The sequence below is a fragment of the Tamandua tetradactyla genome, chromosome X (genome assembly GCF_023851605.1).
Source record: "Tamandua tetradactyla isolate mTamTet1 chromosome X, mTamTet1.pri, whole genome shotgun sequence".
Lineage (NCBI taxonomy): Eukaryota > Metazoa > Chordata > Mammalia > Pilosa > Myrmecophagidae > Tamandua > Tamandua tetradactyla.
The window spans coordinates 84576397-84604176 of record NC_135353.1 but is presented as its reverse complement, the minus strand read 5'-3'; the positions used below and the strand labels follow the sequence as shown (position 1 = coordinate 84604176).

At 33.3% G+C, this 27780-nt stretch overlaps 1 protein-coding gene across 3 annotated transcripts; it reads left to right on the top strand.

The window, feature by feature from the left end:
- ZNF711 (zinc finger protein 711) lies at positions 1-26344 on the top strand. Of its 3 annotated transcripts, XM_077146142.1 has the most exons (9): positions 1-306; positions 3763-3867; positions 10977-11555; positions 17302-17457; positions 18137-18274; positions 20399-20536; positions 21464-21511; positions 23015-23158; positions 23584-26344. In XM_077146142.1, exons 2-9 carry the CDS (start codon positions 3789-3791, stop codon positions 24759-24761), a joined length of 2460 nt encoding a protein of 819 aa, XP_077002257.1. In that variant the 5' UTR covers positions 1-306; positions 3763-3788; the 3' UTR covers positions 24762-26344. The 3 variants fall into 3 exon arrangements, with proteins under 3 accessions (XP_077002257.1, XP_077002258.1, XP_077002259.1); XM_077146143.1 differs by lacking the exon at positions 3763-3867; XM_077146144.1 differs by lacking the exon at positions 20399-20536 and having other exon boundaries at positions 3-306; positions 23584-26343.
- The last annotated feature ends 1436 nt before the right edge of the window (positions 26345-27780 follow it).

The window sequence follows — 27780 nt, the reverse complement described above, 5'->3', positions numbered from 1 at the left end:
CGCCTTCAGGGTCTCCCGCGCTGGCGAGCGCGCGCTCCCCCTGCGGGCCCCTACCTTGCAGCAAGGGTAGCGTGACGTAATGCAACCTCAGCAAGTCAGCAGCGATATAAAGGAAGACTAGGTAGCGCAGCGCGCCTCCTAGACGCAGGGTAGCTTGTGATTGGCCCGAGCTGCGGGACCTCGGAAACCCGACCGTGAGGACCTTACGACTCCACAGCTGCCGTACCCCACCTCCCACCACCCCCACCCCCCACGCAGAAATCCAGAGCGCGGTCAGAGTCCGATTGGCGGCGGCGGCGGCAGCAGGTAAGGAGACTTCTGAGGAGAAACTGGAGGGATTTGTGTCGTTTGCGCTCAGTGTCTCCTGTGAGGGGAGAAGAGGCTCATACCCAGCGTGTAGTGTAGGGCGAGGGGAACAATGGAAGAAGCGTCTAGTCCGTAAGCTTTTCTTACCACAGGGGAGGACAGTTTTTCTTCTCAGTCGCAGTCAGCGGCCGGTGGAATTGAAAGAACTAAGTGTTTCCCCCTCAGGCAAACCTCTTCCCTTAGGCCAGACTCCTGGGAGTGCGAGCCCTCTTAGAGACCGATGGTGGATTAGGGTGTCGGGAAAATGGCGGAAAACAAAACGGTGAAGTGAAGAATGCGGCGTCCCCCTTGCATTTTCTTTCGGCTACCCCCCCCCCCCCCCCCCAGTATTCCTTCCTAATGCGCCTCCCCACCTCACCCCCGCGCACCGCCCGCCGCTAATGGTAACCTTTGGAAAGCGCGAGGGATGGCGGCGTTTGTGAGGTTGTCAAAAGAATCAGGCATTTTGGGGACTAGGGAGCCTGGGGAGCCGTGTGCGGCAATTGTCGTCTCTACTAAAACACCACCATTTTGGTTCCCAGCCGTCTCCCATATCGCAGGGCACAGAGGGAGCGGGAGGAAGATAAGGGGTTGGGCAGCACGGCGTAAGTAGTAGCGGTGGCGATCGCTACACCAAGTGAGAGGAGAGAGGAGGGGAAGGGGCATTCTTCTATTTTCGGTCTCTTCCTCTCCAAGGCGAAGGTTCTGTTATTCTGTTTAAGATCCAGTCAGACGGGTCGTATGTGAGAGGACACGTGGGTGCGTACTGCTCGAAATGATTGAAACTTGGCATGGTCGTGGGAAAGGGAGACTTATGCAGGAAGAGGGCTACGTCCAAATCTGCAATACTGTTAGTTTCCAGGATTCCTTTGTCTCCTATCTCTGTAAATACTACTTTAGCATTCTCTTGCTCTGCCACCTTTGATTTTCTCTTTTACCCCTCCCCTCACCCCATTTACAGCACTGAGAAGCTAGGTCTTGAATGAACTATGTTTAGAAGAGACGGTTGAGAGTAAAATTTTCTTTTTGTAATTTCTGCTCTCCGTACATTGATGGAAAGATGTTTACTTGAAGCGTACTTGATGGGTTGCTTCCAGTCAATTAGGATGTTAGATACACCCTTCAGTAGTCTGAGAAGCCCAGCTATCTACTGATTAGTGAATACTGAACACACTGCAATTCTCATACCTCATTTCTTATTGAGTTTATTGAAACTTCCTATATGGGAAAAAAGTTCTCCAATTTGTTTATTTGGTATTCATGTAATGTGATACTTCCCCAGAATATTTACATTATGTGTTATAGTTCTCATAGTTCTTTGAGCAGTAGTGCAGAGTTTCCTCCGTGGATTTGACAAGAATGAAGTGTGCCCTTGGGTCTTTTTCACTTTCCAAAATAAGGCGTTGCTAGTGATTTTTAAAATGTGCTTTACAGAAGATTTTTTATTTAACCAGATGGTTGAATTCTAAGTATAGTAACATTGCTTATGTTGTAACAGGTAGTTGTAGTAGATCATTAGTGGAATCCTTTCCATTATTTTTTAGGTTAACACAGATTTGCACATATGAACCCTCCTCAACCTCACTGCAAGTTAAAGTGTAAAGAAAGCATTCTTAAGTTTTGTTAAAGATTTGTTTTAAAGTATTTTTGAATATCCGATATCGAATATATTTTTACAATACGTAAAGAGAACGTTTTCCCAAAGAAAATAACATAGCTCAGAAGGGAAAATAACAAAAAAAAATTGCTGCCTATTTTATTTTACAATATATAAGAAAACCTACAGTTTCTTCAAGACACTCGTGTTAAGGTTTTAATAAACTGCATGTTTTATCTTATTTGACAATTAAATAAAATTAAACTTTAAAAACATTTTAACAACATTTGAAATTGTTATATTAGTTATGTGATAAAGGAAGCAATTAATCTAAAGTCGAAGTAGTACACAGTTTTTAACTGTTATTTGAAATAACTCCTAATGGCATTTTAATTTATCTGTGTGAACACACAATTAGTTTATTGCCCACTCTCTTTGGTCTATCTTGGCCTCATTTTATATCATAGCAAAGCAGAAAAACAATGTGATATATGAAAAAGATAAAACACAGCTAAGAATTGCTAAGAAATTTGCAATTTTGCTCATGATAAAATAATTTTGTCTGAATCATTTAATACATAGACATGTTACTTATTGCTATAGCATATTTATGTTCACAACTCATTTATAGACTTTCCTGCCTCATACATACCTATAGAAATTTAAAGGAAATAAAAAACCTTAGTGATCCCCATATACTTAATAAACATAAGAATAGAATTTTAAGTTTTTACATTTTTTAACATAAAATTTTAATTTTTAAGTTTGTACATTGCAGCTTTCTAAAACTTGATGCTACCTCATCTTTTATGCAATATAGCCCAGTTTATTAAGCACTCAACTGAAATTGAGATAAATGCCTTACAAAATTGAATCTTCTTATGTAGACTCTTATCTTTGAAGAGAAGTACATATATGTAATTATAAGAAGTACATATATGAAATTATAAGAAATACATTCAATACTTTATGTTCCATAATATCCGATAATCTTAAAAGTAGGTTGTCATTTGAAATGAAATAGTTTGAACCCTTGCTTTCAAAACCAGCATGAGTCTAGCATGACTTTATTAATCATTAATGAAAAAAATCAGTTGTACAATTACAAGTAAGTGATACACTGCAAGAAACAATTTGCTGAATGTTTATATGTGATTGATTTTATCTTTACCATATTTAGGAAGCAGTCATGTTTCATGAGTCCTCAAACCGTGAGACGAGAGAATGTAGTTGAGTGAGGCCAGAAATCCTTACTCTGGTTTAAAGAACTCCAGGGAAACTGGGATAGAACATTTTGTATTATAAGTAGAACCCCAGGAGCCAGAGGTGAACACAAGTTTATCTGCAGAGCTGGACTGCAGGGCTGATCTGGGTCTGGAAGAAATGGATGAGAGCTACTGGATGAAATTCACTAATACTAGACACCTGAGTCCTCTAGTAATGTATAAATATCCCAACTATTGTCTGTTGTCATCTTGTTCTTTTTCTTCTGTTTTTCCCCTTCTTTCATAACCAGTCTTGTAATTGGAACCTCAACTGCAAGTTTGTTCTTTTGCTTGCTTCTGTTACTTCCCTATGGCTAATCACCGGTCTGTATCTTATTTTCCATCATCTTTGGTTTACTTCCACCTGACCCTTCTTCTTTTATGGTTGTCACATAAAGCATCTGATCAAGGTTTTTATTTGTTTATTTTGTTTTCCTGTATCATGAAATTTGTAAACTTGTCTGAGAGACATTTTAAATTGCCTTTTTTTTTCTCAAAACAACTGACTTTGGCCTAAATGTAGTTACACTATTTTAAAAACCATTTCTTTTACAGAGATTTGTGAATGAACTTTGCTAAGTATGGATTCAGGTGGTGGAAGTCTTGGATTGCACACATCAGAATCTAGAATGGCCCATACCATGATTATGCAGGATTTTGGTAAAGCATTTTCTTTGTTGTATTTTTTCTTTCAGTTTTAAAGCTCAGAACATAGTAAAATTAAATTGAGGAAGGCGAGAAGATTTAGAATGAGAACTTGTACTTTTATTAGGAAAATATATTTGTAGAGCATAATTTCTTAGAGTTATATGTTAGTAGTCTACTTAACATCAGTCTTCCAATTTTGTGTAAATTGAGGAAGGGGAGGACATTTAGAATGAAAACTTGTACTTTTATTAGGAAAATATATTCGTAGAGCATAATTTCTTAAACCTGTATGTTAGTAGTCTGCTTAACATCAATCTTCCAATTTTGTGGGAGGATAAGGTAAGGTAACTTGGAGTAGAGTGATAATATGTTATTGGAAGTGAAAAACTTAATTTGCATAATTAATTGCATAATCATATCACGTTCTGCTAGTATTTATCAGTTCTTGCATGTAGGAAACGTTAAACTGGCTTTATATTAATTGCATTGTTAATAAAGCTGGAAAAGAAAGTACTTCTATTAATTAAAAGAAATTAGATGCTTATATTGTGATATAGGAAAAATCGTACGAAGGTGATTAGTTATATTCTCATTGCTATACCCTCAGAAAGTCATTACAAGCAACATACATTTTTCTTTTTTTAAAAAGAAGAGACTCCCTATTGTGGCCATGTTTTTCAGTATCCTATTAATAGTAGTCATTTTGATGAGAATACTAAAAGTCCATTGACAGCAAAAGCTGAATTTGGGCAGGGTTGTTCTGAATTATAAAGGACATAGAGGTAACTGAAGTATTAAAGGCAGGGTGGCATGACTATAATTGAAGATTGGAGTTAGGGTAAAGAAGACAAATTGGGATAAAAAGTAAGCAGAAAACATGAGATATGTAGTTATTGAAGCTGAAATTATGGATTGGGGACTAGAACTGTTGACACTGCTGAATTAAGAAAATGCTAATACAGGTCTAAAATAATGTAGTTGAATATATCATCAGACTCCCTGTTGCAAAGCCCATCATAAAGAGAGTTAGAGCACTGATATCTTGTCATGGGCAGTACTGTTAACTGGCTATATAAATTTGGGCCAAATTTAATTCACTTTTATAATGGGTAAGATAGACTAGATAATATTTAAGTCCTTCCCAGTTGTTCTATGATTCTGTTATATTTCTGTCTGATGAAAAAAGGTGGGTAGGTCAAGATTTAATAATGTAAAAATGGAGAAAATGTGTAGTTAATTAATAAAATAGAAAGGAGTCATGGGTTTATTCTCATGAAGGAGTGAAAAGTTGAGTTGTTTATGGGTGATATAGAAATTATTTAGGATGAAAATACACAGAAAGAAATTCTAGAGGAAGGACACAAGGTTGAAGAGTATGCATTGTAGATTACAGGTGACTTTGTGAAATCTTTGCTAGGACCTTGAGAGTTTTCAGAATACTGGAATACTTGAACTTCATTATAGTAAATAAATTTTCATTAAAATCAAAACTTTAATATTTTTAATTTTTAAAATAATGTAGTCATTTTTAAACGGAAATAATACAGTATTTCCTCCATTTAATATAAAATATTAACTAGCCTGTAGTATTTGGTCAAGTATCAGAATCCCTTTCAAAGAATGAAAAAATGTCTGATTGGTATTGGTAAATATTTACTTGGTGTCCCCTTCTTTATTTTCCGCTGTTCTTCCTCAATATCTTGAGGTTAATTAATCCTTTATTACATCTAATACTTCATTTCCTTTTATTTGCTAATGAAGCAGAATGTGCATGTTGACATATTTTTATATACATTCTTTTCCTTTATTTTTCTCTAAGATATAATTCACTTATTTTAATTCACTTATTTTAAATGTACAGTTCAGTGGTTTTTAGTATATTCAGAGTAGTCCATGATTACTATCTAATTTTAGATTATTTTCCTCATCCTAAAAAAGAAACCTTATACCCATTCGCAGTCCCTCCCTATTGTTCCTTACCCCAGCCCTAGAAAACCACTAATCTACTTTCTGTCTCCATGTATTTGGCTTTTCTGGACAAATCATATAGTAGTGGCTATTTGTGTCTGGCTTCTTTCATTTTGCATAATGTTTTCAAGGTTCATCCATGTTGTAGCATATATCAGAACTTCATTCCTTTTTATTTCAGAATAATATTCCATTGTATAGATATACCACATTTTGTTTATTCATGCATTGGTTAAGGGACATTTTAGGTGTTGAAGTATTTTTAATGCATTAGAACGATTTTGTGCCTTACCTAAAGCTTTACATCTGTCTTTCATTTGAGTGCCCTTCGAGATACTTGACAATGTGCCAAGGGCTACCTGAAACTACAGGAAAATATCTTCTTGGGGTTACTTTCTTTTGAATTGAGAATAATATACATACATGCCCGTATATCTATACACAATTTATATACATCCCTACATGTATATTGCATAAATATGTATGTCATGGGGTAGAAAGCAAAATTTTCATTCACTGCTCCCTATCTTTTTGGGAATAATAAAATAGAAAGTTTAAGAACTACTAAGTTAAGGTTTCCAGATTTTTGTTGGTATTTTCATAGTACCGTTTAAAGCCCTTTATAAAATGAATTTAACAGAGTAAATCAATTTATCCCAGAAAAAAATTTCAAGGCATTGTTTTTCTGTTGTTGGTATATGGCTATTAATAGTTCAGTTACCACCAGTAATGTCTGTGGTTACTGGTTCTTTGAAGATAGGATCTTTTTTAATTCTATTTTTATTACCTTTTAAAATTAATTGTATAAATTGATGGCAACTAAATAACTTTTGGTAAGATTATTTTGTCAAATTTTCAGTTAGTTCAGGAATGGCTAATACAAGTAATATTCACTCATTTGTGTTTACGGATAATGTTGACCTAATTTATATTATCTTTTTTTGATATCCAGTTCTGAGAACAATTTCATACATGGGTGTTTTCATTTTTTTGTATATTTTATGAAATGCAAAGATGTCAAACGGGTCTAAATCTAAAGGGAACTTTGTTGGGAGGACTTTTGACAATAAAATTGTTCACCCTGGTAACTTAAGTTGCTTCTGAAAGTGGCACAGCCTGTGCTTAGTTCTCCCCCACCCCATTAAACTTTCTAAATTCTAAAATTTGGTTAGAAATTAGATGCATTCTTTTTAAATATCTGTTAACATCAAAACTTAGATATTTTCAACCCCATAGAATAATTTGAAACATTATAGAGTTTAGCATGCACAGGTAAAGCTAGCTAAGTGTGTAGCACAGGATCTATAAATTCTATAAGATTCTTGTTTGGGAATATGGAATATCTACTATATATACAACCTGAGACATATTTAATTCAGAAATTCGTTAGGCCAATTTCTTCTAAAGAATATCCTAGATATAAACATTTAAAACATTGTGCTTTATGTAATTGCTTTACTGGTATCTGCGTGTAATAGTTGTTCTTAAAGTCTGTGCCATTGAATTTAATAGTTAAGATTTTAGAGCTGCAACAGATCCATTATACTTTGGTACTTAAATAGCTAAATGGCTTTAGATAGTGGTCCAAGAGAGATCCAGCAAATATCAAATTTTATGTCTCATTCTGGTGATGTTCTGGGCATTCACATTTAATGAAATAACTTTAGTAAACTGGGAAATGCATAACATGAAGATTTGTTTCTTTCTGTTCTCTGATTAGCTCAATGATTTCACGGTTTTTAAGTTATTTTTTATCTTATTTGTAATTTGTTAAACTAGTGGGAAAAATCTAATGCCATATAATGATGTTCACTAAATGCTTTAAAATTTAAATGGGGTGACTATGTGATAGAGTTTTTTACTCTTTCCCTCAAACTTTTCTTCTTGTAGTACCTGATTTGGTTAACCCTTATAAGTCTTTTTTAAAATTATTTTCCTGAGGAAATAGATTCTATCCTCCTTTAGGCAATTAGAAAGTTAAAGCCAATATGGAGTCAAGCAATGTGTTCAGCTCCTAGCTTGGGCAAGCTATTTAAATTCTCTACACCATAATTCTTCCATATTTGAAACGGGGATAATAACACCCACCTTATAGAGTGGTTTTGAGGATTAAATGACGTAATATAGATAAATGTATTAGAAGGTTGCTTGGTACATAGTCAGTGCTCAATAAATACAGCTAGTATTATTTCTAAATGAATGGCTTTGTTTACAAAGTTAATGAAATCTAACAGGTGAGCTGATGAAAGGAAAGAACAAATTTTAATAGGAGACATCTTGAATCTTGGTTAGAATAATCTGCTAGTACCCTGTGGAGGGCCTTGTTAATACTTGAGATCATTTTGCTCAGGGTAAACAAGGAATTTGGATTTATTTTGGGTTAGATCTGATTTATTTTGACCTGTAAGTTCCTACTAGAATAATAGAGGCTAGGTGAACTATTCTGTCTTCTTAGTGTACTCCCAACCAGGTTTATCTGAACCTAGGCCAGCAATAGAGTTATTATATCCTTCCATCCTTCCTTAGTGTCTTAGTTTGCCAGGGCTACAAAATGGGTTGGCTTAAACAGCAGGAATTTACTGTCTCATGGTTTTAGAGGCTAGAAATCCAACATCAAGGTACTGCCCTGGCTTACTTTCTCCCAGTGTCTGTAGTGTTTCACCAGTCCTCTATTCTATGGGGATCGCTCTCTCTTTCTCCTTATGTGTGCTTCTCTGATTTCTGCTGGCTTTTGGCTTCTACCTCCATTTTCATTTTCCTTTGTTTATAAGTATTTCAGCCATAATGAATTAAGGCCCACCCTCATTCAGTCTGGGAACACTTTAATGATAACGTATTCAGAGGTTTTATTTGCACATGGCTTCTCAACTACAGGACTTGGGGTTAGGACTTGAGCATACCCTTTCTCGGGGACATGATTCAATCCAAAACGCTTAGGAACCAAACTAACCTCCAGCAGTACTCCAAAATAAATGTGATTTCACATACTTTAAATCTTTGACTTGTGAAAAATATATATAAAATTTTATCTTGTTTATTGTTTATACAGGTAGAATTCTAATACTGTGAGTTTTATAGGCGTAACATTTAATTTTTCTGGGCCAGTCTAGTTGAATGCTAAATTTGAGGACACCCGCCTCCATCTCTGAAATGTCAGGTGGAGTAAAAGTGAATAGAAAATACTTGTTTTGTACATACTCTGTCTAACAGAATTCCAGAATTTGAGTTGTGTCCTTTTTGGAGTAAAGGTAAAGTTTGGAGTAAAGTTTGGGTGAGAGTTTGAGGATGGTGAGAGGGTACAGTAGGGTCTAAAGGAAAATAGCCCCAAGAGTCCTGTTGAAAGCACAGCTCTCCCTCACCTTTGATGGGTTAGGATATTAGTAGTGTCCACTTATTTCCATCCTAATTTGTTAAAGTCCATAATAACTTGCTTAATAATAGTGAATATTTTATAGCAAATGGCGTTCTTTCAGATGCTACTTTATAGAAAGTGACCATTGTGTAGAAAAGGCTTTTTGCTGGATTATTTCCTGTAGAGAATTTGTTATAACCATGTCCACAAACTATCTTAAGTTCTTTACAGTACCACCTCAGAATTCCTCATGAAGGGATTTTTACACTCATACAATATTTATAAGAAAGGGGAAATTGGTGTTTACCAGTCTGCTCAAGAGAAAACACTATTTAAAGCTTGATTCCTTTACATTTTCTAACTTAGAATTTGACATAATTTAGAGTCCATAGATATGATTTTTTAGTAAAACCAAATACTAGTCTAAAACGAGTAGATTTTACTTTTTCAAGTCAGGGATCAAAAGAGGTCTCAACTTCTGGTTGTAAGCATTCTTATAATTTATAGAAGTTCAGGGACATTCATGTTTATAATGCATATTTTATAAATTTATTAAGCTTGAAATATTTTATTAACTTCATTTAATATATTAGTACCTTTTAATGTTTGTGTCTGTCTTTTTTATTTTAATTTTTTGAAATGATTTTAGACTCATGGAAGTTGAAAAGCAGAGACCCATGTACGTTTCACTCAGCTTCCCCCAATGGTGATATCTTACATAACTGTAATATGATTCCAATTCCAGGAAATTGACATTGATACATTACTGTTAACTAGACTACAGACCTCATTATTTTTCACCATTTTTAATGTACTTTAGTTCGTGTGTGTATGTGTGTGTATATATAGTTTTATGCTATTTTATCCTGTGAATAAATTCATGTTAACACTACTACAAGTAAAATAAAGAATTATTCCATTGTCATATATGTATGCTTTCCCTATAAATTCATATATACACCTGGCCTCAGCAACCACTAATCTATTTTCCAATCCTGGAGTTTTGTCAATTTGAGAATGTTAATATAATCGATTCCATTTATACATTATACAGTATTGTAATTTTTGGTGATTGGCTTTTTTCACACAGCATTCTCTGGAAATTAATCCAGGATGTTGAATGTTTCAATCAATAGCCTGCTTCTTTTTATTGCTGAGTAGTATTCCATGGTAAGGATGTACCAGAGTTTGTTTAACCATTCACCTGTTAAAGGACATTTGGGTGGTTCACATTATTTTCTTGCTATGAGTAACAGCTGCTTTGACCTCCTAAGAATATTCATGTACAGTTTTTTTTTGTCTGTGTAAACATAAAATTTCTCCTGGAAAAGTGCTGAAAGAATATGATTGTTGGGTTTTATGATAAATACATGTATAGTTCTATGAGAAACTGCCAAACTGTTTTCCAGAGTGTCTCCTTCCATTTTACAGCCCTCCCAGCAACATGTGAGAGAGCTGAGTTCTCTTTATCCTTGCCAGCCTCTGTTATCATTGCTTTTATTTTAGCTGCTCTAATTGGTATGAATTGGTTTCTCATTGTGGCTTTTATATGTTAATTGAAAATAAATTATTTTTAAGATGTTAATTTAGATTTCACGAATGTTGTTTTCATCTACCTCCACCCCAAATTCCTGGTTAATGAGGGGTTTATTTTGGGTGAATTTCAGTAATATATTTTAAATGATACATTTGGCCAATACTACTTAATATTAAAATATTTTGTGTCATCTGATAGATTAAATATAGTACTGTTAATTAATAAAATAACTTTAATTTTTTTGGATAATTGTTTGTATTATAGTGGCTGGAATGGCTGGTACTGCACATATCGATGGAGACCATATTGTTGTTTCAGTTCCTGAAGCTGTATTAGTTTCTGATGTTGTCACAGATGATGGGATAACTCTTGATCATGGCCTTGCAGCTGAAGTTGTCCATGGGCCTGATATCATCACAGAGACTGATGTAGTAACAGAAGGTGTTATTGTTCCTGAAGCTGTACTTGAAGCTGATGTTGCCATTGAAGAAGATTTAGAGGAAGATGATGGTGATCACATCTTGACTTCTGAGCTAATTACAGACACCGTTAGAGTACCTGAGCAGGTTTTTGTGGCTGACCTTGTTACTGGTCCTGATGGACACTTAGAACATGTGGTCCAAGATTGTGTTTCAGGAGTTGACTCTCCCACAATGGTATCAGAGGAGGTTCTTGTAACTAATTCAGATACGGAAACTGTGATTCAAGCAGCTGGTGGTGTTCCTGGTTCTACAGTTACTATAAAAACCGAAGATGATGATGATGATGGTGATGATGATGATGATGATGATGATGATGATGATGTTGTTAAGAGCACTTCTGAAGACTACTTAATGATATCTTGTAAGTGAAACATGATGGCCATAATTGCTGGGGAGATTGTTTATATATATATAAACAACCTAGAAAGGTTTTCTGGTATCAAGGATATATACAGTAAAAGTCATGAGAGAAATCATTTTGAAAAACAATTTTTTTCAAAGCTGTGTTGTTGAATGCTTTTAAAAAAATTTACTCATTTAAAAAATCTACTCAATGGTAATTCGTACCCAGAATGAAGTAAGATATTGCCACTTCCAAATATCTTAGAATAGAAACACAGGTTTGGAAGGTTCCGACAAGTATGTTAAATGATAAAAACTTTTTATATATATATATTTCAAAATGGGAAGTTTCTTTTATATAGCCACTGCTTTGTTTTTCTTTTTTTTTTAAACATGGTCAGGCACCAGAAATCAAACCCGGGTCTCCAGCTTGGCAGGCGAGAACTCTGCCATTGAGCCGCCATTGCCCACCCCAGCCACTGCTTTTTTATGTGGCACGTAATACAATTGTCAGTTCAATTTTTGCTTAGGAATTTTAAGTATAATGCATTAAGAAATGTGTATATTGCTTTTTCTTAGTAAACACTTGAAAGCAAATCATAAACTCAGGTCATGTTCTATAGTTCTTCCTGTGTTTATATTGTTTGTCTATATGTGTATATATTTTATGCAAAAATATTTAAGTACGTTTATTGTAGACTGCTTTACAAGGTCTTTAGAACATTTCGTCTGAAGAAGGAAGATAAAAGTATTTTGTTCTCATTTTAAGTGGAGGGTTTGCCTGAACAACAACAGTAGTAATTTCATGACAAATATTGCTGAAGCTTGAGGTGTAGAAGTGGGTCTTTTCTCAAGAAAATTTTAAGAGATCATGCAAACTTTTCATTTTTCCAGGGAGGGTTTTTTGTTTTCTTTTTAAAATACAAGAATGGTTGATTGAAAAGTTCATCGCCACCAGGTGAAGTGTGTGTGTGTGTGTGTGTGTGTGTGTGTGTGTGTGTGTGCGCGCGCGCGCACGCATATGAAGTGATTTTATGTTATATGTGTGTTTCAGTGAACTCAAAATTAAAAGCAAACTAGATTTAATTCGTAAAAATTATTTTGAAGTCTAGCATGTTAACTTTTTTCTTCTATAAACACTTTCGTAGGTGAATATTTACAGTGTTGTCAAAGAATGATTTAAGCCACAAAAAGACTCTGCAAATCTTGTGAATTGCTAAAGCAATTCCATTATTTTCATCTTAAGATGATATAAAACTGTGTGGCTGAAGTTGGTAGTCTCTCTTATACCAGAATAATTCAGTATACCTTAAAAAGGGTATTTGTCAAATTAAACTGGTATTAAATTGGTCTAAAATTTAAATGTCATATGTATTGTGAATTGTGACACATTAAGATATCTTCTGTGATTTGATTCAGCAAGAGGTTTTTTTTAAAAAATTCTAGCATATTTTGTTAGAATACTTATCTTGATACTCCCATGCGTGTTAAATGCAAATGATTTCTGTACATCTAGTCCAATAGAATTAGACTGAAGGAACAGTATTTTGCTCAAATAATATTGGGATTGCTGTGGGATCATTTTAGGGCGATGCTTGCTATGAATTAACTCCTTAATCTTTAATAAAGAAATAACCACAGCTTTTAAAAATTCCTTTAAAACCCAAGTGATTTTATTGTGGAAAATAAAGTATACCAGTAAACAAAAATTAAATATTTTTTGTATCACCCAGTAAACAAAAATTAAATATTTTTTGTATCACCCATTCTCCTACCACCCAGGTCTTTGACTGTTTTATAATGGTTGTGTAATATTTAAATTGAAAATTTAATATTAGAAAGTCTCAGTTACTCTTTCTTACCAGTTTTGTTTATTTTGTTTATTCTATTTTGATTTAGTTCTTCCTGGTTTTTATTTTTTTTTTTTAGTATCTCTTCCTTAATTTTCACTGTCTTTGTATCTTGGTTAAATGATGTCTGTTGGCCACTGAGTTATTCAGCAGTTAGAGAATGACTTGCCTTGAAAGGCCTCCATGTTATTAATTCAACAGATTCTCTCTGATTTTTCCAAAATAGAAATTTTCACAATATCCAACAGACCTGGATCCCTATATGTTCCTATTAGGAAATCTCATCAGTAACTGGGTTTCGAAAATAGGGAGTTAGTCTTCTTTCAATACCTAAAGTACATCTGTGTTTTTCCCCTTTCAGGCCTAACCTCACAAATTATTTATCTTAGTAGATGGTTAGTCTCTCCCACTTGTGCTGAGTAGCTTGGAAATTAATATGGAATAACCATATCTGTATAGAGTTGTCCCAGATGTGTTTTTCTTTAAAAATGCCTAATACCTAAAAGACATTTATAGGTGATTATTTTTATAAAAGCTTCACTGGAGGAGGCAGATTCCTTTAAATAATGAGTCATATAATGCATTTAAATGGTTGTTTACTTATAAAAATCACGTTATATTTCTTTCAGGAACATAATTTTGTATAAACCAAAATATTTTCACATGGAAAATGCTCAGCCTCACCAATTTCAGGGTTAAAGGATAACAGCTTTGTAATTTTTTTGATATATCAGCTTTATTGAGATATAATTTGCATATCATACAATTTACCCATTAAAATCTGCAATTCAGTGTTTCGTATTGTACTGCACAGAGTTCTGAAACCAGAATCAACTTTAGAACTTTTTTATCACCCCAAGAGAAACCCCATATCCTTTATCACTCACGTCCCCTCACCCCCACTCGTCAGCCAAAGGCAACCACTAATCTACTTGCTGTCTTTATGTATTTGCTTATATTAGGCATTTCATATAAATTGAATCATACAATATGTGGCCTTTTGTGTCTGACTTCTTTCACTTAGCATGTTTTCAAGGTTCATACATGGTATAGAATGTGTCAGTAATTTTTTTTATTGTCAAATAATTTTCCAGTGTGTAGATAATACCATATTTTATTTACCCATTCATTAGTTTGATGGACATTTGAGTTGTTTCCACTTTTTGGCTATTATGATTAAGGCTGCAATGCGCATCCATGTATAAGTTTTTGAGTGAGCATGTATTTTCATTTCTATTGAGTACATATATAGGTGTGAGATGCCTTTGTAATTAAAATATTGATAAATTTTGTGGTTTTTTAGCATTTTGTAGGACAGATCCTTTGCATTTTGCTTGCCTTCATCCCTGTGGTACATCAATATATCCTATGTTGATAGTGTCATATCCAACATATAATTTGTGTAGATGTCATATAAAAGAGCTAATGTAGAAGGCCTACTTACTCTTAAAAAAGAATATATTGTAAATTTTGCTAAAATGATATGTATATATTTTTTGTGTGGCATGGGCAGGCACTGGGAATCGAACCCAGGTCTCCAGCATGACAGACAAGAACTCTGCCTGCTGAGCCACTATGGCCTGCCTTAAAATATTTTAATAATTAAAATTGTGCCCACAGGCTATAAAAGAATATAAACTTTGCAAACAGTGCACCTTACTTCTCTACGTTACATATAGTGTCCACTAGAATTCTTTGGTGGATGTAATATTACCAGCTTATTGCTGGCTGGGATGTCTTGTGGGTAGAAGCAAGGCTGTGGGTCTTGAATAATGCATGCCTTACAACAAATGAAAAAGTTAAGGTTGAATTTTAGGTCTTTTGAAAGTTGTCCACATTAAGAAGAATCTTTGAGGATCTATTTCTAAAGCTAGTTGATTGACTATTAATTTGTTAATTTTAATTTTTTGTTAATTTTGTATTTCCTATAGAATAAATCTTAGTCAAGTTGGTGGTTTTTCTCTTAAAATTTCTGTCTGCATGCCAACCTGTTTATTAACCTTATCACCTTTATAAACTCAGAATATGGAACAAATTAAGTGGTACTCAATACATATCAAAATTGTTCATTCAGAGGAATCGAATCTAATTCATTTGTTAAGGTTTAAGATGGAGCTTAAGGAAAGATAGACATGGAATCAGAAAGATAGCAACATTAATTCTGATATTCTAAGCTAAGATTGTGGTAAAAAGCTAAATGAGAAGTGACAGACTTTAATTTTGTGAGTTAATAGTTTTAATTCAGTTTATTTCAGAAGGAAATGTGGTCACTTTAAACCATTCAAGGTAAAGCAGTGCCTATCAAACTAGAGTTACTTACATTATTTCACCAAATTTATTGTTATTCCAGCCTAAGAGATTCATATTCAGGACACTGAGTATTTTGTATATCCTATGTCTTTATTTTCAAGAATGAAGAAGTACTTTTTTTGAAAGCTTAATTCTCTTTTAATTTTTCTATGAATTCACGTTATTTTATTCAACATTTGTCTTAAAAAAAGAAATTGTTAGACTGATGATATCAGATCCTTTAACATAATCATCATTTCTTTCATTTCATATTAACTTTTCCCATTGTTAAAAATTTACTTGCCAAAAAATGTAGTAATAGAATTAGGGGCTATAATGGCGTAAAAATATTTTAGTCTATTTATTTTGCTCAGTTGGGTACTTTCTTTCATAGACATGAATTATTTGAAATCTTAAATAGTATGGAGTTATTTAAATTTAATCAGAAAGTTAGAGTAGCTTTGTGTTGTAAGAAGGATTTCTAAAAGTTGTTATTTTTCACCATTTTGAAAAGCCAAAAGAGTATCTTTGAAGTTATATCAAATTTGAAACAGGGGTATGAAAAATCTGAACCTTGACCCATTTATATCTTCTTGAAATTTGTTTTTCAAGAACACTGAGTTAATGAAACTTCTTGTATCAATTTATTTTATGTTAAAAGTTCTAGCATTGACAGGGGCTTCACGGTTTTATGCTTCATATTTGATATATATATGATATATATAATGGGAGCAGATTTTCTATTTAGATTACGTTTCAGTTTCATTATAATTTCAGGTTTTATACAGACAAGCACTGAAATAAGTTGGTAGGCATATGATATTTGGAGGGAATATATTGTTTGAATGTTATTTATGATCGGGGGAAAAGTTTGTTAATATAATATATTCATTGCATAGTTCATGCATAGTATTCATGTGAGAATAAATGTTATCCTTAAACAAATTTTGTAAGTATACTTAGAATGCAAGTAAAATTCTCATATATTGTTCTACCATTGTATAAGGTTTTGAAATAAAGCATGCATTGCTAAATCTAGAAGTATACAAAATTTCAAGCTTGAGGTTGTCTGCCATTGACTCAACTGAAATGAGAAAATTTACTGGGTTTTTTTTCTTTTTTAACTTCTGAAAAGAGTCATTTGAGATTTTTGTTTTCTCCTTTTATTCAATCTTAGATTTGATATATTAATTGGTTTTATAAACAACTGCTGTTTAATTTGTTGTTTGTGAGTTTATTTTAAGATTAGTATGTATTTTATGTTCTAATTACTTTGTTTTTAATTTTGGTGTTGGGATTTAATTTAAAATGTTGAAAGGGGTAGAAGGTTATTTAATTTTTTCCCAAACCATTTTATTTAAAGCTATATAGTTACTCAATATTTTGTATATATAAATTGAAACGTGTACATAGGTTTTTTATATAATTGTGATCATGTTGTATATCTGATCTAGTATCTATTTTTCTATGAAACATAACATTTTTAATGGCTACATGGTAGGTTACCAAATGGATATAGTGGGTAGGTGGTTAACATGTTATTTCACGTCATACTTGTGCCTAAATACCCACTAAATACCAGTGGTAATTTTTTGACTGACACAGTTTCCTCTTTGTGTTTTACAGTGGATGACGTTGGGGAGAAATTAGAGCATATGGGGAATACACCATTAAAAATCAGCAATGATGGTTCACAAGAAGATGGTAAAGGAGATGGGTTTGGTTCAGAAGTAATAAAAGTATATATATTTAAAGCCGAGGCAGAAGATGATGTTGAAATAGGTATAAAGACTAATTTTAATTTATTGTTATAATAGTTAGGAATTGTAATTTACAGTGTTTTCTAAGGCATATATCTGCAATTGTCCTCAAAGTGCAGATGATTTTGTAGGTTTCTTTGGGGATGGTTATGTAAACATTTACATTTGAATACAAAACAGAAAGGCAAGATATATCATTCTTAGATTCTTTCAAACATGAGTAGTATATTGCAAATAAAAATTTCAAAACACTTAAGTAGGGAGGATTTGGTTTAGAGTAGGATAATGAATGGTTAAAAGCATGGATTCTGGAGGCAGTTTGTTTGAGTTTTAATACTGGTTCTTTCACTTAGCTGAGTGACCTTTGGTGAGTTTCTTAACCTGTTCCTCAGTCTCATCCATAAAATGGCCATAATAAAAGTAACTACCTCATAGGGCTTTTGAGAGGAAAAACGGGTAAATAAATGTAAAAGACTTATACAGCACTTGGCATATAAGTGTGATACGTGTTAGTAATTGTTATTATTTCTTAGTGATGACTGAAAATTTTAAGTGTAATCTATATACATATTTTCTTGATATTTGGAAATTTATATTGGAGTAATCTCTTAAAGGAAGACATTTCTTTATATAATGCTTCTTATTAATTTAGGGACTTTTTCCATGATAATTCTCTGTTTTGATATGTTTTAATTTTCAAGGAGGAACAGAAATTGTCACAGAGAGTGAGTACACCAGTGGACATTCTGTAGCTGGAGTGCTGGATCAGAGCCGGATGCAGCGGGAGAAGATGGTTTACATGGCAGTTAAAGATTCTTCTCAGGAAGAAGATGATATCAGTAAGAATAAAAAGGCACTGTAGTGACTTAGCAGCAGCCATCATATAGTCTTTAAAAATACAGCAATCTCAGAGATACAAACACTATATAGAAACAAAGTTCAATAAAATAAGCTTGACCCTTTGCTGTAAGAAATTTAAAGGGGAAAGGTCCTATTGGGTATTCTCTCATAAAAGTATTGTTTATATCAGCAAACATGAAATATTATATCTTAGGTACTATTCTAGGAATACAGAGATGATCAACATACAAGTTTCTGACTACAAAGGAACTCACAAATATATAGAAGATTTATTGAGTAACTGTTTTGTACTAGGCATTGTTAGATATATTGTATATAATTTTTGGGGGGGAGGTGCATGGTCAGGGAATTGAACCCGGGTCTCCCGCATGGAAGGTGAGCATTCTACTACTGAACCACCCGTGCACCCTGTTGCATATAATTTTATTCCCACAATTCACCTCTGATATAGGTGGTATTATACTTATTTTATGGAAGGAAAAAGGCTCAAGAAGTTATGTAAGTTGCTCAAGATAATTTCAAAATTAAGTGAGGGAGCTGGGATTTGAACTAATATCTCTATAACTCTATAGCCAGTGTTCTTTTCACATGGTAATGAGTACTGTTGGTCTCTCTCTGGATTCAGCAGTGGAAGAGTTAACTGGTTCTGTCACTGAGGGATTAGTTGAGCAAGTATTATCCCAAGCCAGGCTGCCTGATGTTTACTTATTATGCAAATGATGGACTCCAAGTAGTTGCTGCCAAAGATTTCTTAGGGCTGAGTACTATAGAGGAAAAAATGCTCCTCAGGTTTCCTTACCTGTGTGTTACACTGTTCCTTAAGAAGACATTTCTTTACTCTGCCTACTTTCTTCTCACCTGAGCGCAGGAACACACCCCTTCCGTAAGGCTATTTTAGTCCTCTTGCTTTACTGAGACCAGCACTACTTTGTTTTGTTCTAGAGGAGCTCGAATCTCCATTCTGCTGCCTTACTTTGCCAGTTATAGGCTCTACCTTTGCTGCACTCTGATCTCCACTCCTCAGGTTTCTTTCTCTAGAACCCATGGGGCAATAAATTCCAATCCCATTTAGGAAAAGAGTTGACTGGAATAATTTCTATTTGATCTCTAATTCTTTATCTTTTTTACTCTTTGGTCAGAAAAGGGGTAAAGTAGGAAGTTGGAGATGGAGCTTAGATTATCTGAAGCCTGAATGGGAAGTGGAAAATTCAGACCAGTGTCTCTGATTAAGTGAAAGAAGGAAAACTTAGAAGAAGAGGGACACTTTTTTCCCCATATTTCTATTTTATAGTAAATAGAAAATCCCAGTATGTGAATCAAAGAAAAAGCATAAATTTAAGCCATTTTTTAATTGAACAGGTTATAGCTATAGTGATTTCACATAAAATATATTAAATGGTCTCTCAGTTTAAAATTTCTTCCCTACCACAATACTGGTTTTTTGTTATTTTTTTTTAATGAGCCTCACTTAATGTATTTTTATCCCCCTCAGTATTATCTCTTTTAAAATATTGCCTTTGGAGGGTATCTGCATATTCTTGAACACCAGCATTCAAGGTTAATGTATATGTATGTGTATGTATATGTATACATATATATGTGATTTTAATTATTTTTTAAAGTCTTTTTCAATTACTAGTTTTTTTCAATTATTTTTTATTACATGTTACAATTTTATATATCATTTATAGTATGTAGGATAGCATGGACCACTTTCTAGTATTGTTTCTATGGAAGATGGTTTCTGAGTTCCACAGATATGTCAGGCAAACTTACAGAATACAAACCTTTTTTATAAATTGGTAATGTCTGACAGACATAAAATCAGTTAATATATTTCAAGTGCATAAGTTTTATATAATCAAAAAGCCATTTTCATGGGGCTAAGTTCTAAGAAAAGAGTAAGAATTTTGTTAAGTGATTGTCTCCTAATGGCACTAGCCTCCCAAGGTGCCTAAATATATATATATATATCTTTTTTTTAATTAACCAAATTGAAAACTTGAAAGTTGAAAGATTTTTTTTTTTAATGTTTGGAATTTTTTTTTACCCATTTAACAAATATTTGGGGTTATAAACAAACAATTATTTCCAAAATTTAGGTTGTGCTGAAATAGCAGATGAAGTTTACATGGAAGTCATTGTAGGGGAAGAGGAAGGAACTTCTCTCCCTGAGACACAGCTTGAGGATTCTGATGTTAATAAAACAGTTGTCCCTGTTGTCTGGGCTGCGACATATGGTAGGACACTGGCATTTTTTCACCTGATAAGTACATAACATGTATTTGATCAGCCTTTAGGCCATTAAATATGCTGATATGAATAAATATCAACTCAAATAAAAATATGAGTAAATATACTCATGCTGATAAACATGAGTTGGCTAATATAATTCAATGTTTTTCTGTGAACTAATTCATCTCTAGTTACTTTACATTATTTTCCTGCCAGATACCTTGTGTTATTTAAAATGAACCTTGCTTAATGCAGTGTTTTTCAGTAGGGTCTACTTTAAATCCTACCTGTATTAGTGAGTGCCATAAAAATTTTATTTTTCTAAAGCAAGAATAACCTTTAAAAATGGATCCTTCCCCAATTGGAAAAAATTACTTTATGTATTAACACTTCAAATAATAAGATTTTTAGGTTTTGAAAAGAATCAGAAATCCAGGTATGCTCTTTTAGGAAGTGGGTGTAGAAGGTGAATTTATCAGATTAGTTTTTTCCTTTCTATTTATTTTATCTCATTCCTACTGAATTTACAAAATGGTCTAGGTATAGTCTTTACTTTGGAAAATTTTGGTGTTCAAATACTTTATTTTATCTGTAGTTAGCTCTCCCAAAGGATCATCCATTCAACAGTCATTTATTGAGTGCCTTCAGTGTTTGACTACTCTGCAGGAATATCCATCCAGTTTCATTTTTAAAATTACTATTTCCATTTAGTAATTAACATTTTAATGTTAAATGTTAACATTTCCAAGGATGCTGACAGCAGCCCGTAATTTCAGTGTGTGAAATTAATCTATCGGAGTGGAAGATCTTAACAAAAATTTTTTTAATTCAAGGAATGGTGGTCAGAGTAAGATTTTGTAGATTAAGATGTAATCCATTAGTAGTCATTAAATCAGCCTATCAGTTTTTAAATTAGTTTTTTTTTTTTTAAGGAGAAGAAAGAAGAGTTTCCCGAAGGTATGAAGATTGTCAAGCATCAGGTGAGAGAGCATTATACTGCTTGGTAAGAATAATTAGTGTGTGGCTACAGACACAATAACTAGTTATATAAGAATTTGCCTCTTTGGAGAATTGATTAATTTATACATAGACATAATATGTGTTAATCTGTGAATGCAGTTCATTTTAGATTTGCCTCAAGATACAAGTATCAGGTAACTCACCACATGGTACATAAAAGGTTGCTATAAAAATTATTTTGACAAAAGTAAAAATTATATTCAGGCTAATAACCACTTTTAAATATTTTTCTTGGAGCAGAACTGTTTTCTTAATTTTCTATGGTTATAAGGAGATTTACATAATTTTTCTATAAAACCCATGTGTTAGTTTAATTGGTTATAGCTTTAATAAACATTTTATAGTGTTATTCCATAGTCGATAGCTTTGTTTTTTTCATAAGCAGAGAGACTTTTTCTCACCGGAAAATGTCTGATTGTTCTACCTTGGAGAGGTATTTCAAAAAATTTAAGTATAGATTTCAGAGGAATCAATGAGAGGTATATATCACAGCATATAAGCTAAACTGTCAGTTTATAGGTCCACATTTTTAAACTAAATTGCATAAAACCACAAACAGAACTGTTAGAACTCTTGTTTTTTCTGTCTAATATTCTTTATTAGAGCAGTTGTAGATTTACAGAAACATATGCAGGAAGTACAAAGTTTCCCATATATACCCCTCTCTCACACACAGTTTGCCCTGTTACTAATATTTTACATTAGTGTGGTACCTTTGTTACAATTCATGAAACAATATTATTATAATTGTGTTATTAACTTTAGCACATTGTTTACATGGTGTCGTGCAGTTCTATGGCTATATGTGTTTGTGCATGCATGGAAGTGTGTGTGCTAATATATATAACTAAATTTTAGATTGCATATAAGAACCTAGGTTTTAGGTTGTATATAACAACTAGGATTTTATTAAGAACTTTATTCTTTTTGCGTTGATCCAATGGAAATTATTTGCTACATCTATTTTAGTTCTCAGTCAGTCTTAATACTCAATATTTATTACTCTTCAAACAAACTATTCTGAAGTGTATTCACAAGAGATGTTTGTTATACATTACATATAGTCAGCATGATTAGGTTGACACATTCATATAAATATATCTATATATACTTCTTGCTAAATATTTTTATCAGCCTTTGGTGGGGAAAAGTTGGTTTTATGCAAGTAATTTGTTTAGGGTGATAAAATTCAAGTTTCTTAAGCTACATTCACCTTATTATATTCCATTAGGATGAATAAACTGGGATATTTTAAAGTTAATTTTACACGATATGCTGCTATTCAGAGTATTTGCATATATGAGAGAGAGAGAGAGTGAGATAAAAGAGTGGGAAAATTGGTATACTATGTGAAATTTACTACTGCAGTGGCAACTTAGTGCTGTGCCATCTCCAGTAATTCATCTAACCTAAACTAAAAAATGAGAAATATATGTAGCTTAGTGGTGTATTAATTTTTTCAGGAAATAGTTTGGACTCAGCATTAGAAAACAGAAGTAATACAGCAGCACAGTACCTTCAAATTTGTGATAGCATTAATACAAATAAAGTACTTAAACAGAAAGCCAAGAAGAGGAGAAGAGGAGAAGCTAGGCAGTGGCAAACAGGTAAATATTTTGCTTTATGGATATTATAATGATTTGAGATATTTGAGATGTAGGAGTACTTTTTGTGACTAAAGAAAAGAAATATTTGCAATGTAGTCCTACTCCAGTGTACTTATTGGTGTATGATATAGATAATCAATTTTTTAAAAGTGTGACCAGTTGCTACTTAGTAAAACTATGTTTATTCTTCATGCAAAAGATAGCTTTTAAAGAGAATTTTCAGGTTGTTTTAACAGTAAAGAGTGCTTGTTCCTGGTTTTCAAGTGTGATATAGCATTTTGGCAGGTAAGCCTTATAAGTGCTGTTCGTTATATTCCATTAGTATAGTTATCACATAGTGAATGTAAGCTAATTTTGGCATCTTTGTTGTAAAACTTGCTGCAATAATTTGACGATATGTCACAATTTCTTTTTTTTTTATCTAGCTGTTATAATAGGTCCTGATGGACAGCCCTTGACAGTATACCCTTGCCATATTTGCACAAAAAAGTTTAAATCCAGGGGATTCTTGAAAAGACACATGAAGAATCATCCTGATCATTTGATGAGAAAAAAATATCAGTGTACAGATTGTGACTTTACAACTAACAAGAAAGTGAGTTTCCATAACCACTTAGAAAGCCATAAGCTAATAAACAAAGTTGACAAAACCCATGAATTTACAGAATACACACGAAGATATAGAGAGGCTAGTCCACTGAGTTCAAATAAACTTATATTAAGAGATAAGGAGCCAAAAATGCACAAGTGCAAATACTGTGACTATGAAACTGCAGAACAGGGACTATTGAACAGACATTTGCTGGCTGTTCACAGCAAGAATTTTCCTCATGTTTGTGTTGAGTGTGGAAAGGGCTTTCGACATCCTTCTGAACTCAAGAAGCATATGAGAACCCATACTGGTGAGAAGCCATATCAGTGTCAGTATTGTATCTTCAGGTGTGCAGACCAATCAAATCTGAAAACTCATATTAAGTCTAAGCATGGTAGCAGTTTACCTTATAAATGTGAGCATTGTCCCCAAGCATTTGGTGATGAGAGGGAGCTTCAACGCCATCTGGATTTGTTTCAAGGACATAAGACGCACCAGTGTCCTCATTGTGACCATAAGAGCACCAACTCAAGTGACCTTAAACGGCACATCATATCTGTGCATACTAAGGATTTTCCTCACAAATGTGAGGTCTGTGATAAAGGTTTTCATCGTCCTTCTGAGCTCAAAAAACATAGTGATATTCATAAGGGTAGGAAAATTCATCAGTGTAGGCACTGTGACTTTAAAACATCAGATCCGTTTATTCTTAGTGGCCATATCCTTTCAGTTCATACTAAGGATCAGTCATTGAAGTGTAAAAGATGCAAGAGAGGGTTCAGACAACAAAATGAGCTCAAGAAACATATGAAGACCCATACTGGAAGGAAGATTTACCAATGTGAGTATTGTGAATATAGCACTACAGACGCATCTGGCTTTAAACGACATGTGATATCAATACATACAAAAGATTATCCACATAGGTGTGAATTCTGCAAGAAAGGATTCCGAAGACCATCAGAAAAAAACCAGCATATTTTGAGGCACCACAAGGAGGCTCTTATGTAAAAAGATCAATATGAAAAAAGAAGCGTTTTAGAAATGTTATGTGCTAATTGGGAGGTAAACTTTATGAATTGTTTCGTCTGGTTTCAAAGCTTGATATTAGATCATAACTTTACATTCTTTGTATTAAAGATCTTAAAGTATTTGAATTAACAAGGGGTTCTCGTAGCCCTTTGGAAATTACTTAAAGGATTGAAGAGGCACCATAGAATGGCTGCAGAAAATATTATTTAATAGTATTATAAACATAGTTAAACTGCAGAAGGAGAAAGCAAAGACAACTTTATTTGGCTAATCATACTAGAGTCAGATATTCCTGAATAAGAATATGCATTGAGGAGTTGAGCAGTGCTTTGCCATAGAGAACAAGCCTCAACTTTTATGCAATTGTAGAAATGGGGTGGGGAAATAAAATGCAGTCATCCATCAGTCACTTAGCCATTGAACCTTTTACATTGTACTTGGAAATCAAATTCCAGAAATGGAAAAAGTTTTGTGTATTCATTGAAATGTTTCACTAGAAAACAGATTAGATTAATTCAGTACTATTTAAAACAAAGAATTTCAGAGCTGCTAATATTTTATCACAGGATAAGATGTTTAAAATATAGCAACTGTGATGAAGTCTAAGGTGAAGTCCAATGATTAAAGTTGAGTGTGTGTATGTATGTATATATATATATATATATACACACACACACATATATATAGTTTCCCTTTTATATAATATTCAAATTGATTGTTGTTCAGTATGGCATATATGACACGCATATTTGAGACAAATGTGGCTTTCTAAAATGGATGCAACAGTAGTGTTGCAAACAAAATCCAGCACTATATTTCTTAATGATCTAAAGATTAAATCAAGAGATCACAGTTTTCTTAAATATAATGTTTAGAAATTTTTTTTAAGACAGTCTTAGCAAGTATGATTGCTCTAGTCTTACTTCTAATGTTTAAAGGTGCACTTTTAAGCCATTATTGAAGTTTTTGATTTTTAAAATCTATATACCATATTGTTAACATAAATTTTCAATATGAGGCAATATTTGTGCAGTATTTAACAGGACAGTATGCTGCCGATAGAGTTTGCAGGTGGATATTCAGTTTACATTGTAAAAATTTTAAATATGTATCCCTTTTACAATGCTTTGTGTTAGCATGCTGCAAATCAAAATGGCGCTTAAAATAAAAAACTGGTTTAGGGCAATTTAATGAAAATCCTGTTTATAAATGTAATGCATATAATATATACTTTTAAAGTTTAGTTGCTTCTTGTTTACACACAGCTGTTCAACATAATTAAAATGTAATTTTACTCATGCGATATTGTGACTTTGTGTTTCAAATAATGTTCACCTTTCTGTTTTGTACCAGATAATCAGTTCCTTGAGAATAAATTTTTTATCTTTCTTAACTTTAGAATATTAAATTCAAAAAATCTACTAAAATTGTGTATGTGGCTGTAAATGATGTACACGCTGTAAAATAAGATTGTCACTGTTATGTGGGATTATTATTTCTAATTGTTACTCATTTAAATGAGCATATAATAAAAAGCATTATTGCACTTCAAGATTTTATGTGTTTATTTAAAGTTATGTTTGTAATATTTACTCTATTAAAAGACTTTTCACTTGAAATTACTTTTAGGTAATTTGGTTCTTTTTTGTAACCATTTTGTTGAATTTTGTGTATTAACAATATCATAAGCCAGTAATTTAAACAATTATGATGACTGTAGCTTGATTTAACCCTCAGGGGTGTATATTATTTGCAAAAACTATGACGAAATCCTTTAAGGTGCCCATTTAAGAGCTGGGGTTTTATATTACAGAGATAACTAAAATTGCTTAACTTGCTTAAAAAATATAATCCTGAGGAATGCTAATAATGGTCCCTATATATATTCAAAAGCAAAAATATTGAATCAGCTATTTGGGAAAGATTCCTGCAAACTGACATAAAAATGATTTGCTATATTCAAACAGGTCAATATTCAGTAGAATTCATGTACCTAGATATTACTATTACTTAAGAATTTGTCAATTGATTTTGTAATTATTCTTTAATAAGCAATAACAAAAACAGATGAAGTCTATTAGCCATTACATATTAGACTAGTGCTTATGAAACTTTAATGTGCATACAGTTCATGTGGGGATCTTGTTAAAAGGCAGATTGTGATTCAGTAGGATTTTGCATTTCTAGAAAGCTCCCAGGTGATGCTACCATACTTTGAGTAGTAGTGTTAGACAAGAGCCCCAAGTTTAACTTGGTACACTTTGGCAACTTTGCCTAAAGAGATATCTGTGGGTAAGGAAATAGAGGCAATCTTTACCTAGAACAAGGCAATTTGAGACCTAAATGGCAAGAACTAGTCTTGAAGATCTTGTGGAAGAGCATTCATTGCAGAGAAATCTACAAATGCAAATAACTTCAAGTGAGAAGTTTTGGCTGGAACAGAGGGGCTGAAAAGAGATGAGACCTGTGAGAAGATTGATATTTTTAAGGAAGTATGTAATGTAATCTGATTTAAAATTTTAAGACCATTCTGGAGGCTGTGTGAAGAATAGTATCAGAGGAGCAGAGACAAGCAGGGAGTCTTGTTGAGAGGTTATTCCAGTTCATAGCTGCAGTAGAGCTAGGAGAAAAATACATCGATTTTCTTACCTGTCATTTATAAATTGGGCCTAGAAAACCTCAGCCCAGGTAGAATGTATATGAATCCAGCATGTTATAAACGAAAAACAGGCCACCTCTATATGCCCAACAAATTTAACCTTAAAAATGTAGATCTCCAGGTAAAAGTACTTTTATAAGAAAGATAAATAATTTGGGAATTACTGAAAAAGTGTTTTTCAAGGACAGTTCAGTGACATTATGTAGAGATGGATTTGTCTAATTGCCACTTCTAAGTGGCCTGTGCCTTGATGGGGAGGAGTTTAGCTGGGAATGGTTAGCCAGGGAGGGCCCTCAAGTTCAACTGTTCATGTCTCTTACAGCACAACCACCAGATTGT